The sequence below is a fragment of the Echeneis naucrates genome, chromosome 13 (genome assembly GCF_900963305.1).
Source record: "Echeneis naucrates chromosome 13, fEcheNa1.1, whole genome shotgun sequence".
Taxonomy (NCBI): domain Eukaryota; kingdom Metazoa; phylum Chordata; class Actinopteri; order Carangiformes; family Echeneidae; genus Echeneis; species Echeneis naucrates.
In genome coordinates, this window is record NC_042523.1 from 11,561,228 (window position 1) to 11,572,931 (window position 11,704).

Below are 11,704 nucleotides of genomic sequence, written 5' to 3' on the forward strand. Positions count from 1 at the left end.
CAAAAATAAAGTCACTGGCATTTCACCTTATATGATTCTGTCGACTGCCAGTGCTTGGATGACATTCAAGGCAATACACACAAATAAGAAAAAGACATTTGGTTCCTGAAGGATGTGTTCTCACTTTTTTTTTTTTCGAGGTTAATATGTCTGTCTGTTTGACTTATCTGAATTCAGTTTTTTTCGCCAAAATCGTTGAAGCTGTCATGGAAAATGGTAAAGTAGATCTGTCACCAGGCACAGGTTGACACTCTGGATGGGAATGTAATTTTCTGTAGAATAAGTTTCGGTTAATGCCATAATGTTGCACATCTCTGCAGTTATTTTGACTTGTGGAAAATGTGCTTGGTTTCCCATGCAAAGACTGCCCTTCGAAATAAAAACTCCTTATGCAAAAATGCAGGCTGGCTTTTGGGTTACTTGGGGAAACTGGGACAAATAAAGGAAGAACTCAAATGAGGTACAATAAAGATCAACAAAGACAATTCGGGGTTGATGGACTAGTCTGTCCTAACCCTAACCCCAAATCTGACCAAACCATTACAATTCCACGATTAAAAACCCTTTATATATCACTGTTACCACAACAAAAACAAAAACACACCCGGTGCTGGTATACCCCTACGGCCCTTATAGATGTGAAGGCACCAACAGGTAACAGACAAGGTTATTTATACTGGGAGATCTGGTAATGATGATAACCACCTGCGTTTGCTGGCTGTAACATTCACTAACTGATCGAATTGCTTGCGCAATTTTTAGTTATTACACAACAGGTCTTTTACCAGAAAATATGTGATTTGGCATGATAAGAAAAATGTCGTGTTTGCGTTACTACCACAATTAACAATGGTGCTGTTCTTTTCCACTATCCCAGCAAGTGTGAAACATAACAGCCTGAAAATATGCACAACTCTAGAACTTTATTTAGTATTAATGTGGATGTGGCCTTAAAATCCTTCTGCGCCTGCAAAGGCTTGGAGTCCAGCCAGCGTGACTCACAGTGTAGTCACCTTCCTCACTTCCTGGATCGATATTCATTCGAATGGTAGGTTCATGCGTTTATGAGCAGGTATTCAGGCCAGCTTCACCCCCTTTACCCAGGCAAGTTCAGCCACAGCCAGAGCCCTCTCACTGAACCATGCTGATAACTGCTCAATCACAACTACAGCCACTTGGCTAAGTTTAGCAGGGAATCCAGGACAAGTGGATCATCTTACAGACACAGACGCAAGAATATACACATATTAGCCCAGAGAGGACTCACAAACAGAGAAAACAAAGGTTATGTGCAAGATCAACCGTACCACAGTTCAGCTGTTTAACACTTCTTTTGCAGTTTTCCTTTAGTGTGATAAGTAAAAAGGAGCTTCCACCTAAGTTTAAACTGTTAAGGTGAACAAGGGCAGTTTCATTATCATATTCGTTTAAAAAAAAAAAAAAAAAAAAAAACACAGCTTATTCTTTTTTTTTTTCCAGTGCATCACTTCCACTGCACTTCATTACATCCCCATTTCACTTCCCTCGTGAAGCCGGTAAGAGTCTGTTTCTGTCTAGATAGACAAACGCCTCCAGACAAGATATTAGCCGGACACCTGCACGAGGTAAAGCTGTGTGTCTATTTGTGTTTTTGAATGCTGCCATTTTTCATCCCACCTAACCCAGACTATTAATCATCTGCAGACATTTAGTGGCCCTTGCACTCTTACACTGGAAACACTCCGTTTCGAAATCCATAAACAAACATAAACACAGACAAACACACACAATGTGAACTGTTAGGATTAACAGGGTGAGGCAGCCAAGCAGCACAGGAAAATCGAATCTAAACAACAAGGCTAGAAGGGAAGAGAAAGGAGGAAGAGAGAAATAGGAAGGGAGGCATCTGCAGATAGAGAGCAACCAACAGAAGGTCTGCGAAGAAGAGGTAAATTTATGGTCATGAGGGAGAGTTCACGTGAATTTGGTAGCTCAAAGCATGTGTCGGCTGTAATATAATACAAATTTCATTTCATTTTGTGCCCTTCTGTGATTAGCTCTCTCGCTCTTTAGATTAGTCTGTAGGCGTCAGTGCAGCGGTTTCTAAAGGGAATATGCTTCGTCAGCTAATTTCTTGACAGGAGAATGCACTCCCTGGCTGATTGTCTTCGCTAATGGAGAGCGGAGAAGTGTGAGTTGAAGCACTTGTGAGCACATTCGTATTAAGAATGCTTTTGTGGTTGAGTGCAATTCAAAGAAAACACGGCTTACCAAAGAAGCTATGGAAGAAAAGGCATCAATTCATCAACTTAAACAGAGGAAAAAAAACCTTTTGGTCTAATCTGTTTGTTTCTTGTTTAAATGCTAATTTTCTCTCTTTTTTTTCATTTCTGCATGAAGGTGTTGAGGATACCTTGAGTTGGTTTTAGTGGGGAAAGGCAAGACATTTCCAGAATTCCTGTAGTATATTGTATGCAAACAGCAACAGTAATAAAAGCACTAAATACACAAAGGTCACCTGCTAATCACGTGAAGTGCGTTTCAATCGAACACTTCTCACAAGAGGCTATAGAAGTTGTTAATGACAGCTTTATTTGGGGGGGGGGGGGGATTATCCTGGGCCGTGGGCAGTCCTGGGCCAGAATATGAACAGCGTGTGTGCATACATACATACTATGACTGCACGCATGTGCAAGAATTTACAGCACAGGCACATGAGCTGTGAGGAGACAACAAGATAAAAGTGACATAGACTTAAAAAAAAAAAAAAGGCTACAAATTTGCATTAAGTTTCAAGGAGCTAAAGCAAAAATACAATGGCAGTTTAATGCCAATTAGTGCCCTGTGGCACCTTTAGAAGAGATCTGCTATCACTGCTTTTCATATGAATTCTCAAAGCTTCATTTTTTAATTAGATTTCAAGCACCTCCCTTCATTTTGAGACCTTATCAGCTATGTAATATATTGAATGACATTATTTTATCATTCTATGTAGTGCTGACATTTAGACTTTTTTTTTTTTTCAGCAGTCAACTTCTCAAGTATTTCATTAAAGGTTACACTCCTTTCAAAATGATTTGAGGTAGGTCACTTGTACAGTAAAGCTATGCAAAGGGAAGGGTTGAACTATTTTTATAGCTTTGTTTTTTAGGAAACAAACATGCCACCCTTCCACATAAACTCAGGCTGTGATCTTGAAGTATCAGGAAATAATTCAATGCCAATGAAATTTCTGACCTGACCTGTCACGCTTGTCGTACATGAAGACGCAGAAAAAAAACACATGTTGTGAACAAATTCATTCATTCATTTGATTCTGTTCGAGAGGAAGACCCAGAAAGAAAGAATAGTTTCTGTTTGGATTTGTCTGCAGGTGCATAGTAAACACTAACAAGATACGAGGTATCAGGCCCTTTTGCTACAGCATAAAAAAAAAAAAAATAAATAAAAAAGAAAAAATAAAATACTTGAGATTTACTCCAACATCAAAATGACTAAGGGCGGTCCTTTAAAGGGCTCTAATGTTTTGACTAAGCACAGTGTTTGGAAGGCCATCTTGGAACATTCATTAATATTTGATTCCCCTCATGGTCTGAGGAACAGAAGTGAGCTGTTAAAGTGATATGTCAGCAGGAGTTTTGGACATGAATGCTCTTAGCTGTTGAAGAAGAAGGATGAGGAGGACGCTAGTGTGCATTTCTCTATGTGCCCAAAAAGTGCTAGGAAACACTCAAATTGATGGCCTAATACTTCTCCTGTGAACAGCTTTCACAAGAAAGAATGAGATGCCATGTTTGAACACAGTAGCTTCTCATGCCTAATAGGTCCACAGAGGCTCTGGAAGGTCAGATAGTATCCTAGCTTTATGGTAAACAAACTTGTGGAAACATATTAAGATGATAACAATCTGAGGAACAGTTTCTTAAATGCCACTCAAGCTGGCTCTAACAAAGAATCTGTCTTTGCAGAAGGTTGTAATCCCTTCCAAAAACAGAAGCATGTCTTCCCGACATATACAGCTCAGGACCTGCTCGAAGAGCGAAACAAAAACTGTTGAGGAGGCGTGCACCTGTAAAGGCGAATGATGACCCATTTCTTCTTTCCATTACTTAAGTGTTGTATATATAGATATGCCTACACACCATTTCCTGCAAAGACCTTTCGTTTCTTAAAACAAAAGTTTACTCCCACCGTCTGTAACACACACACAAACACAGTGTGAATACAGAACTGTGGATGTAATCTGTCAGGGCATAAACTTCAGTCTTAGGAGATTTATCATCTACCACGCAGCTGGGCAGTGGGCAGACCGACAGGTTGCCAGCTAATAAAAGCATTGGACTCTCGGTAGAGTACATAGATTGTCACCCCCGGTAGTTTCACAACTTACAGACAAGCTTCAGGCAAAGAGGAGCCTGTTTCACACTTCTAAAAAAAAAAAGTCTATTTCCTCTAGTTGGGGTTTGATTGTCTTCAGAGCAAGGCCTTCCAGTAAGGCCCTGCACAGTGATTTAATGTGAGGATAGCTGTGGGTGACTTTTGTTTAATGATACTATTAAGTGTTCTTCAAAACTCTCTGAACTTTGTTCTTTTTGGCTTCATGAATATTATTTAGTCCTTATATGTATATATATATATATATATATACACATATGTGTGTGTGTGTGTGTATTTATCTACCTACCTACCTGTCTGTCTATATGATTGTGTTGAATCTCCTTTTACTATGTTTTAAATTTTTTTTCTCCTGCAGATTTGGTATCACCCTCACTCTCACTTTATTTGTTCTCACACCTTGCCTTATCAGTTCTCCTCCCTATCCTTTGAAGCGGCAGGCACCCTTTTACTTAGCCTCAGTTCATTTCAGAGCTACCCTTCATATCTCATAACTCTTATCACACAGCCCGGCCCCGTTTGCGCTGTCTTACTACAATGCTCCTATCTCCCAGATGTGTCTGTCTGTTTGGAGAGCTTCATCCTGTGAGAAACAATATTTACTTCACAAAATGTATGCATGAAACCTATAAGAGAGATATTACAATGACTTGAAATTTTGGCCTAACGCTGAATACAAACTGAATTTTTTTTTTTTACACACTCGAATAGCTTCCTCCTCGACAAAGTTAATCTGGTCTTTGACCCCATTGTGTGCAATCAAAGACGTAAGTTTGGAAATGTCAGCCAGTAAGACAATTATTCATATGCTCAATGACTACGCCAGGATGTGGCAGGAAATCAAGAAGCCAGGCACAAGTGGCTGCAGAGATATTGATTACAAACTTATGACAACCAAAATATGACAGCCCATGCTCTGCCTCAGACTCCCCCCTCCCGCTCCCTCTTCCACTCTAATCTATGCATATCACATTTTTTTATTTGTCGTAGGCCAAGACATAAGAATGGCATTACAATAAACAATACAGTTCAAAATAATGACAGTGAATGTTGTGTTATAGTCCTTGTTCGAACTCTTGTACGGAAAAATATATTTACCTTGAGCACCTAGACATGAATGTATGACAATATGATGAATGTAAAATCATTTCATGGTGTCACAGGAGGTTGGCGCCAGAGGAGACAGCAAACATATTGCATTAGAGTCTCAAATAGCTTTTATTGCTGAGAGCAACCTCACTTTAAACAGTTGCTACTTTTTATTGTACTTCGTTCATAACGTATGGCAGTAAATTTCCTTTCTTTTTTTTCTCCTTTCTTTTTTTGCAATCTTGTCTGTAATGGACGTCAACATTCAAACCGAAGCAAATTGTTACTATTTCATATGCCAATCCAGTTAAATGGAAAGATTTTTTCCCAAAGTCATAATTATTTTTGGTTTCTTTAACAATGCTATGTTTTTCTACTTGACGTTATTTTTATTTTATGCTGAAATACTGCTTTGCATATATCTTGCCTGTATTTTAATGTTGTTGTTGTGACCATCTATCATCTAAAAATGATAGATGGAGCTAATTTCAGCAGTTTTATACAGTTAAGGCTAAATGAATTTGCTGTAAAATTATGGTTTAATTAGTTTAATGTGCTTTATGATGCTTTGTTTATAACCAGTGACTGTAATTTGTGATAGACATGACTTTTATGTGGTGGAGTAAGAAGAAAAAGTAGCATATGATTAAAAAACATCAGTAAATAACAAGTGCACGTCATACTTCATAGCAAGTCAGGGCAGCGTGGACATAGAAACTTCAATTTCTGCTCTTGTTTATGCAGTCTAGAGGAAACACTGCAAACTCATCATCAAACTTTACGTTCTTGCTCATCAAGAGCTATCTCTGGGAGTAGAAAGCAACCCTTTTGTTTTGCATCTATTTATATCAAGTCTTTTCCTTTACTCAGCGACCTCAAGTCCTGCTGCCATTTTCCAGAACCAAGTCCCAGTGCGTTTTATGTTTTCTATGATAAATGCAACAGTGGCAAAAATTCATGCATGACTGGCGTGTAAGCAGCTGCTAATGCTGAATATGTAGCAATAGCAAAGGCGAAAATCTGGCAAACCTACAAGTATACAGTTGCATGTTTTTACACACCTTTGGCTTGCCAAGGTGCAAACACCAGCAAAACAGGTTTGAGAGATACATAATCAGTATGTTTCTATTGAAACATAGTACTCATCCAACTTTCGCCATAAATGGGCAGTCAAGCTCGGCAGAAACACATTATTCCTCGGTAGTTTCTTTCATCGCAGATGTAAAAAGGGGTTTTAATGAATTTCACTGTAAATCTTTGTTGGGGAACCTACATATGCTGCCTTACTTACAGCACGTTGGCCCTGCAGAGTCTTGTTTGATCTGCACTCTTTGTGTTTGCATTATCCATCAACAGCCTGAAGCCGCCCCCAAGTGTATTGACTGTCAGTGAAGTGTGAAGGCTCCTTACCTGATCAGCAAAGAGTTGACTCTGAGTCCTTGCTCATGTGCAAGCTATTGCCTTAATACATTAAAACATAATTATTGTACAGGAAGTCAAAGTTATGATATGATATCACCATACATACGCCGCAGCACTTCCTGAGGACTCTTATTCTGTGTTTGGTGGAGAGCTGAGGCCTGAGGGGAGCGAACGAACACTTTAATATCAAAACACTGTTTATCATGACTAAATATCATACAGCTACAGGTTACTGCACAATTCACATATGGCACAACAACAATAACAAAATGTATTCATTTGGCACTTTGGATCATGTCGCGTGGTAAGGAAGGAACTTGTAGCTTAACCACATCAGCATGTATCATGTTGCTCACCAAAGACCACACATTGACACACTGATTACATTTGGTTTTTGTGTGGTTGGCAGTAGGTTTTGTCTCAAACAGACAGTGCCCCATGTGATGGATGTGCTTGTCCCAGTGCTCACTGTAAATCTCCTAGAACAAAAGCTCTGTATTTCAGTTTTAGCTGTCCAGACTGTGATTACACTGCAGCCCCCCCACGCCACTCTGGAGAAGCACACAAACTTCGCTGTCCACAAATGCCATTACTTTTAACACTCGACTCTTCTTTCTTTCCTTTGTTGTCCTGCTCAACCCCATCAACATTGACTGTAGTAGTATTTCCCTGAAGGGGAGGGAATGCTATGAAGAAGATCCTTTCTTTAAATTCTAAACTTAGAAGAATGATGAGAGAGGAAAAATGGTGAATGGTGGTTGGGAAGGGAGGGAAGAGACGCTGGCAAACGTCCCAACTTTCTGCAAGTTGAGATTTGACACTCAGATTCAAAAGCACTGAATCCAACGGTCATTTTACCTGATCATGTGCACACAGAGACAGGGACGTATATGCCCCACATGTACAAAGAAATACTCGTCTCTTAGGATACCTGCGGCCAATGAGCATATTACAGTAACTGCTTTTGTTGCAGAAACAACGAGCAATAACCAACATGCAGAAATAAGAGCTCAAACTAGCGACCAAGTTGAATCAGGTCTTCATTGCCTTAAAGCGCTCACATTTGCCAAAACCAGCTATGCTGTTCACTCCTCAAAGCTGGGAAATCAAAAGCAGTTTGTATTCATGGGCCCTGCTTGAAAGAAGACGGTTGGTTGGTTTCCTGTGCCCACAACACAGTGTGGCCCCAGGCTCCTGGCCACAGCCTCAGCACCCCTGTCTGCATCAATAACCCCCCCACACCATTGTGAAGGACACAAAAGCTGTCTTAGGGTAACACAGGAAAAAAGGTGCCACTCTTTATTCCTCCCTCGTCCCCGTGCTTCCTCCCGGCTCTGCTGAAAAACAAAAGTCAACAGTAGCACAGAGAAAGAGGAGGAGCAGCAAGGACTCAACTCTGCATGAAATTTCTCCAAAACCAACAGTGCCGCTGGTGCAAACACAGTAACAAAATACCATAAATCAGTGACTCACAATTACCCCACCGTCCCAGCAGATTTATGTGAGTATTAATACAATGTCTGGCAAGTTTTAAATATAAAAATTTATTGACAAAGATACACATGGCCCCAAATATTCTCTACAGGTGATTCACTTCCTTTCCTGACAATAGCCGACGGCATCACAGATGTACAAATGTATTAGTAGAAACATCCATGCAGTCCAGAGTAAAATATATACTGAGAGAGCGCCACAATTTCTTTTCCAGAATGACTACAACAGACACAAAACAGAACAATATGAGCTGAACAATGATTATTTGTCAAAACACAAACAGTGCAGTATTGACTCTGAGGTATCTCATACAAAAAGTCTTCAATATTGATAGAGACACAAAGCAGGTGAGTATGCGTGTCTGTCCAGGTCTCTGATAAGCTATTATTCCCTACGTTTCAGGTAAGAGTGGAGCAGTTTGAACCTGCTGAGAGTTTCACTGATGGGATTTGATACTGTACTCATGCACTAAAGTCTGGGTTAGTGACACTGACTTAAACGAAACGGTTAGCACAAATCCATCTAGAACATCACAACATCCTGTAAAGCACATCTAAATTAAAAAAAAAAAAAAAAAACATTCACTGTAGTATCATATACACAAAAATACTGTGAGTATTACTTTCTCTCTTTTTTTCCCCCGGAGGAAATAGGTTAACAAGGAGAGGGTATGGTTGTGGTAACAGAGTGGTAGTAGACCTAAACCTCAGAGCTGTCAAAAAGAAAAACTGGCCTGCCACATTCCTCGCACAGTCAGTAATCGATGGAGAAAGAAATGAGTGATGGGTGGCCCTCTGTACAGAGAAGCCCCCCCCCCGACATAGTGCATTACAGTGTCTGCATGGGACACCCATGCAGCAATGTCATGTTCAGTGCATTTACTTTTTTCTCGAACAGCCATCACAGTTACACTTAACCACAGTTCCCAGATGCTTAATAGCTATAGATTAAGCATGAGCTCAGTGGTTCGAAAAAGGTGCTATTGATCCTCAGTCCAATTTTTCCTGATCAAATTGATGAACAGGGCATTACCAAGCTGTCGGGAAATCTATTTTCCAACAGCTTGTCCGATCACAATGTTCATTTTGTTTAAGTGTAGTAAAGCCAGCTATTTCATGAGATTGAAGAGTGATGGCTCGAACATAAAGAGTACAATAGGCGTACAGGACGATACAGTGCGATAGCTTAACATCGACTACAAACACACATTTGTGAACATAAGGTTAAATGAGTATTTTTCCTACATTTCTAGATTCTACATACAACCTTCAGTGCAAATTGTGCACATGTTCACTTAGTACCAAGTCCATTGCGGTTTCTAAAGCTAACAGGAATCCAGACCCAGTAGTAGGCACACAGAGATGCCCTGTCACGGCCTCCGGTCCCCATTCTCGACATACTCAGCCAGGCTGTTGAGCGCCGTCTCCTCGCTCTTGGACTGGAGAATGGCGTCCCCCTTCTTGGAGGGCTTTTTAGTGGCCCGCGACAGCTTCCTCCTGAAGGTATCTCCAGCCAGGAAGTAAAGAATAGGATCCACGCAGCTATTCAGGCTGGCCAGCCCCCGGGTCACCTGGTAGGTGGCGTAGACACGGTTGTTAAACTCGCACATGTCGGGGCTCTGGAAGTACAGCCGGGCCCTCATGTTGAGGTTCTTCATCACGTGGAAAGGCAGGTAGGAAACGGCGAAGACTGCCAGCACAATGATAACCAGGTGGATCGATTTCTGCCGCAGATGGGCGTTGTTCATGTCGTTGCAGATCAATGCTTTCACAATCATGCCATAGCAACAAAAAATGATAATAAAAGGGATGCAGAACCCGAATACAGTCAGCGTCATGCTGTAGATGAAATAACCCGGCAGCTCGTCCTCGGTGGTTGTGTCATAACAAGTGGTGGCATTACGTTTCAAGCCGGTCCTGGAATAATAAAGGATGGGTGAGATACTTATAACTACCACCATCCACACCAAGACACTGGTAATGACTGCGCTTTTCTTCTTCAGTCGACCCAGAGACTTGAGTGGGTGCACCACGCCGGTGTACCGGTGAACACTGATGCAGGTCAGAAACAGAATACTTCCATACAGATTCACATGGAATATGAAGCGCTGCAGTCGGCACAGCACGTCCCCGAATATCCAGTCCGTTTTGTTGAAGTAGTAGAAGATGAGGAATGGCAGAGACAGCACGTAGCAGAAATCAGCCAGAGCCAGGTTGAACATGTAGACGGAGATGCTGCTCCAGGGTCTCATGTGGCACACAAACATCCAGATGGCCAGGCTGTTGCCCACCAGCCCCGTGATGAAGACCATGATGTAGACGGTGGGCAGGTAGTAGAACTGGAAGCCCGTCTTGGTGAGAGAACATCCTCTGGAGTGATTGTGGAGATCGGTGACATTCAGCAGGGAGGTCAAGTTCAAGTCTGTGGTCATGGTGTCAGGGGTAGATCCAGGTCGTTTCACTGCTGGCCAGGGATGGACACAGGAGAGAGTAATTGACGTTGCGTTTCATAATTAGCATGCAATTGTAACCACGAACAGAGAAATAGCAGAACGGTCATTTAAAACGGGATTTGCGTTGGAAACGAACCTCGACTCTCGAAACTTCAATTTGCTGAGCGACAATGTGCTGTGCAATACACAAAAACAGACACACACAGACGCACACGCACACTGGGAAAGCATTGACAGACGGATCAGAAACACTCACCCTTCAGATAGACTTGTATCCCACATTCCTGTAGCCTTCGCGGTCACAGAGAGCTCAGCTCAACTCGCGGATGGCGCGTTTACGCGCTGTCAGGTGTCTTCATTGGAAATCGTCTAAAAGTTGCGAGATCCGTTTAGTCTTGTTGACGGTTTTTTTTTTTTTTTAAAGAGAGAAAAAAGTCTGGCTTCGGTTCCTCCTGAGAGGAGACGGTTTCCCCACAAGAGAGAGAGAGAGAGAGAGCGAGGGAGAGACAGACAGCTGCAGGCTCTGGCACGAAGAGCAGGAATTGCAAACAGACTCCGTAAAGCAGAAAGGAAGCTCTCCGGGTTTGGAGAGGGGAGGCGCGCTGCGCTCCGCTCCGATCCGATCCGCACCAAACCACCGAGCAGCTTCCAGTCTCCTCCTCCCGCCTACTGCCGGACCCCGATCAGATGGGACCCACCACCACAGGGCGGGGTAACGGAGGGGGGCTGAATGCTTAACCCTCCCCAGGATTAGAGATCATTTCAGATTCACAGCAGGCTTACTCAGCATCCCCCTGTTTGACCAGAGGAACATTCAGGATTTACTCCGTGGAGCATAACTGCTCTTCCAATATGAACGGTGGAAGTAAATTT

General features: G+C 41.9%; 1 protein-coding gene across 2 annotated transcripts; it reads right to left on the reverse strand.

Annotated features, from left to right (window-relative positions):
* Window positions 1–8,408: 8,408 nt before the first annotated feature.
* On the reverse strand, window positions 8,409–11,448 carry p2ry1 (purinergic receptor P2Y1). Of its 2 annotated transcripts, none has more exons than XM_029517554.1 (2): window positions 11,088–11,448; window positions 8,409–10,842 (listed from the first exon to the last, which is right to left on the reverse strand). In XM_029517554.1, exon 2 carries the CDS (start codon window positions 10,808–10,810, stop codon window positions 9,749–9,751), a length of 1,062 nt encoding a protein of 353 aa, XP_029373414.1. In that variant the 5' UTR covers window positions 10,811–10,842; window positions 11,088–11,448; the 3' UTR covers window positions 8,409–9,748. The 2 variants fall into 2 exon arrangements, with proteins under 2 accessions (XP_029373414.1, XP_029373412.1); XM_029517552.1 differs by having other exon boundaries at window positions 8,409–10,839; window positions 11,088–11,447.
* Window positions 11,449–11,704: the final 256 nt, after the last annotated feature.